This window comes from Atta cephalotes, assembly GCF_000143395.1.
Source record: "Atta cephalotes unplaced genomic scaffold scaffold00002, whole genome shotgun sequence".
NCBI lineage: Eukaryota > Metazoa > Arthropoda > Insecta > Hymenoptera > Formicidae > Atta > Atta cephalotes.
This window is the reverse complement of record NW_012130066.1, coordinates 3,163,093-3,166,327: the sequence shown is the minus strand read 5'-3', so window position 1 is coordinate 3,166,327 and position 3,235 is coordinate 3,163,093. Positions and strand designations below refer to the sequence as shown.

The 3,235-nt window shown below is 31.0% G+C and overlaps 1 protein-coding gene across 1 annotated transcript; it reads left to right on the top strand.

The window, feature by feature from the left end:
* The first annotated feature begins 1,223 nt into the window (after positions 1-1,223).
* Positions 1,224-2,837, top strand: LOC105620198 (ancient ubiquitous protein 1-like). The gene is made up of 3 exons (XM_012201706.1): positions 1,224-1,264; positions 1,525-2,432; positions 2,611-2,837. Exons 1-3 carry the CDS (start codon positions 1,224-1,226, stop codon positions 2,835-2,837), a joined length of 1,176 nt encoding a protein of 391 aa, XP_012057096.1.
* Positions 2,838-3,235: the final 398 nt, after the last annotated feature.

The window sequence follows — 3,235 nt, the reverse complement described above, 5'->3', positions numbered from 1 at the left end:
TATATATATATATATATATATATATATATATATAAAAATTGTGTGTGTATGTGTGTGTGTGTGTGTGTGTCACACACACACACACACACGCGCGCGCGCGCACGCGCACGCATACATACATGCTTTCTATATACATCATGCGTATCGAGTGCACATAAATAGAATCAAAGTGCAAACGTGCTCATTATTCCAAATGTATGTATAAGTTTTAAAAATCCATATATGAGTCTGTACGAATCTGTTTTTAAATTTATTCTTACATTATATAAAAAACATGTGTATCGAATACATTAAAAAAATTATATTGTTTCAAATTTCTGGGTTTATATGGACTTTGTAGCACATGTGAATGCTATTATGAGGAAGATAAAAGTATCAATGTATATATTAATATTATAGATAACGCACTTAGGAAATATAAATCCATGGTTATATATTATACGAAGAATGCGAGATGTTTTTTTAGTTTTCACTGTCATAAAATACACTTCATTATGAAAATTAAAATATTCCCGTTGACGATTTTCGACGATATACTTATAATCTGCAATGCTCTTTTAAAAATATATTTCTTCTTTCTACACAATTCTTACTCAATTCTATATAAGTTTCCTTTATCATATAATAAAAAATATGTTATACTTGTTAAAAAAATAAATTCCGTTTGGTAAAAAATTAACAGTTGTATTTATTACATATTATACGAATAAACTTATCGATCCAAGAAAAATGAGTAATTATTTAATTGTCATATGAAACATTTTGCGATATATAGAAGGATTATTATTATATATACAAGCAATTAACAAATAAATAAAATAGACAGTATTATATGGAGTATTATTATATAATTTGTACTTTCGATTATAATCAACTCAAATCAACTCATATCCTTCTAATTGTAATCACATTTAATTGATTGAATTGTAAACAGCTTTGCGAATTGGTATTTGGATTTGGAACATTTAAAATTCCCGCTGACGTGAATGAAAAAAAAGTCCCTAGTACCAGTTACGCTACTGCGGAACAGCTGATTGCTGGAAGTAGCGAAAAGGAAAATTCGCATCAATAGGGAGGTTACTGAAAAGTATGTAAGAGAAAGGGTCACAAACAATAATCGCGTCACTGTCTGGACATACTTGACTTAACATTTTGGACATTAACAAGGAACCACGAACGACGAGTACTGTACCTTCAAATGTGACAGATGTTTGTTGTAAGAGATGTCACAAATTGATATTCAGGATTTATTTAACAAAAGCAGGTAAGACAATCTGTTATGATAATATTGCAAAGAATCTGCTAGTCATAGCTATTGTTATCCAAATGTATTACTTTTGTTGTAAATATTGGTTGAAAAACCATAAGAATGTAAGAGATTTTCTTGCAAGTGAAAAATAGTTGTTCTTTGTCATATGGAATATCCACTGTATAAGATGTTCATACAGAATAAAAACTAATTACTTTTTACTATAATTATCGTTTAAACTTAAAACATTAAAGTTTAATCAATTACGAGTTTAGGTTTCCCAGCGGTTGGCGCCTTCTACTTGTAATCTTATATACGCCAATAGGATTTGTACTTGTGTTGCTGCGACTGTTAGTGGTATTGCTGTCCTGGTTTCTAGCATCGTTACTACCAGATTGCAATTCTCTTCGAACATTTTTAAGTTATGGCATTAGGATTGCTTTTGGTATCGTAGTTAAAATCGATACCGAGAGTGAACCTAGAGACAAGCAATCAAGGATAATAATCGCCAATAGTGTATCAGTTCTGGATCACTTTGCTCTACGTCGTACGACAGAGACAGTAATCCCTAGTGTTTGGGAGCCACCTACTGCCTTGAGTAACGCGCTGGGAATCCAGAAAATGAATATGAGCAATAAGGAGACATTAATTGCCAACATAAAGCAATTTCTTTCCACTTCCACATATAGTGTGTCCGTGCAGCCTGAATTTGGCACAACTAACAATCAAGTCGCTCTGTTGAAATTCAATTCCTGGCCATTCAGTATAGAAACATCTGTCCAACCAGTTGCCATCAAAGCATCAAGATCAGAACTTGTACCTGTGCAACTTACCTCATTGGCTTCAACAAGGTTGACTGAAGCATTTTGGTTTATGTTTGTGCCCTATACAGTTTTCACACTCAAGTACCTGAAAATCAGACGAAATTCTGATCATGAGATACTTGTGCGAGATGTGGAAAAAGATATCGCGAATGCTCTGAGACTTCAGACATGTTCTCATACTGTATCAGACAAAATTGAGTATGAAAAGCGTTATCGCACGAGAATATTCAGTAATGCGCGTCCCGCCAGAAACACGCCAAACTCACAAGTTATACATAGTATAGAAATACAAAGGATGGTTCATCAAGTTAGTGAAGTACTTCCATTGGTTCCACAGAATGTGATTCTACGAGATCTCAGTATGTATATAATTAGTATATAATTATCTGAGAAAGAAATCTTAATTTAAATTTATTAACTCTTATTATTCTAATTCTTATTTAAATCTTATTATTTTATTTAATCTTACAGTAATAATTATATAGCGATTTTTTTGATAACAGCAATTGTTATTAAATCTGCTCGTTTTTGTCACAGTGAAAACTCGAAACGTTGATGTTACAATCGCCAATATTCTCGATGGCATAGTTACTTATACTCCAGAACCTAATCCATCAGCTCAATCATCTGTAACATCGTCCAGTGCATCAAGTTCTGCGAAGGATAAAATATTGGGTACTACTTCTTTCCAAGAGAAGAAAGCTAAAATGATACAAGTAGCCAGGGAAAGGTATATTAAAAAACATGGACTGACAAATTGCTGACATTCTTACTATTATTTTATTCTGGTTATAACACTGTCATAATAACATCTATATAATATATTTTATTGTTCATGTATTATATTTACTATTACTTCATGTGTGAATACATCTTTATTTCTAAAATATGATCACACGTAATTGTACAAAACCTATCCATTATAATCATAAACAATACTTTATAGAAAAGTTTTTAAATAATGCAATTATCAGTTATGTATTATATTAATGCAATTATCGATCATAATAATGGAATTACGTTTGAGCAGCAGGGAGATTAAGACTTTTATATCGAATTTTCAATTATTTCATTGTAGATGAACGAAACATTACAGAAGTATATATATCTTTCTGGGTATATATATATATATATATATATATATATATATATATATATATAT

What these genes read in the sequence shown, in the direction of transcription:
- LOC105620198 (XM_012201706.1), top strand. Translation starts at nt 1,224, where the DNA reads ATGTCACAAATTGATATTCAGGATTTATTTAACAAAAGCAG. An exon ending in GATTTATTTAACAAAAGCAG is followed by an intron (nt 1,265 to 1,524) that starts GTAAGACAATCT and finishes TTACGAGTTTAG; the next exon opens with GTTTCCCAGCGGTTGGCGCC. An exon ending in TGTGATTCTACGAGATCTCA is followed by an intron (nt 2,433 to 2,610) that starts GTATGTATATAA and finishes TTTTTGTCACAG; the next exon opens with TGAAAACTCGAAACGTTGAT.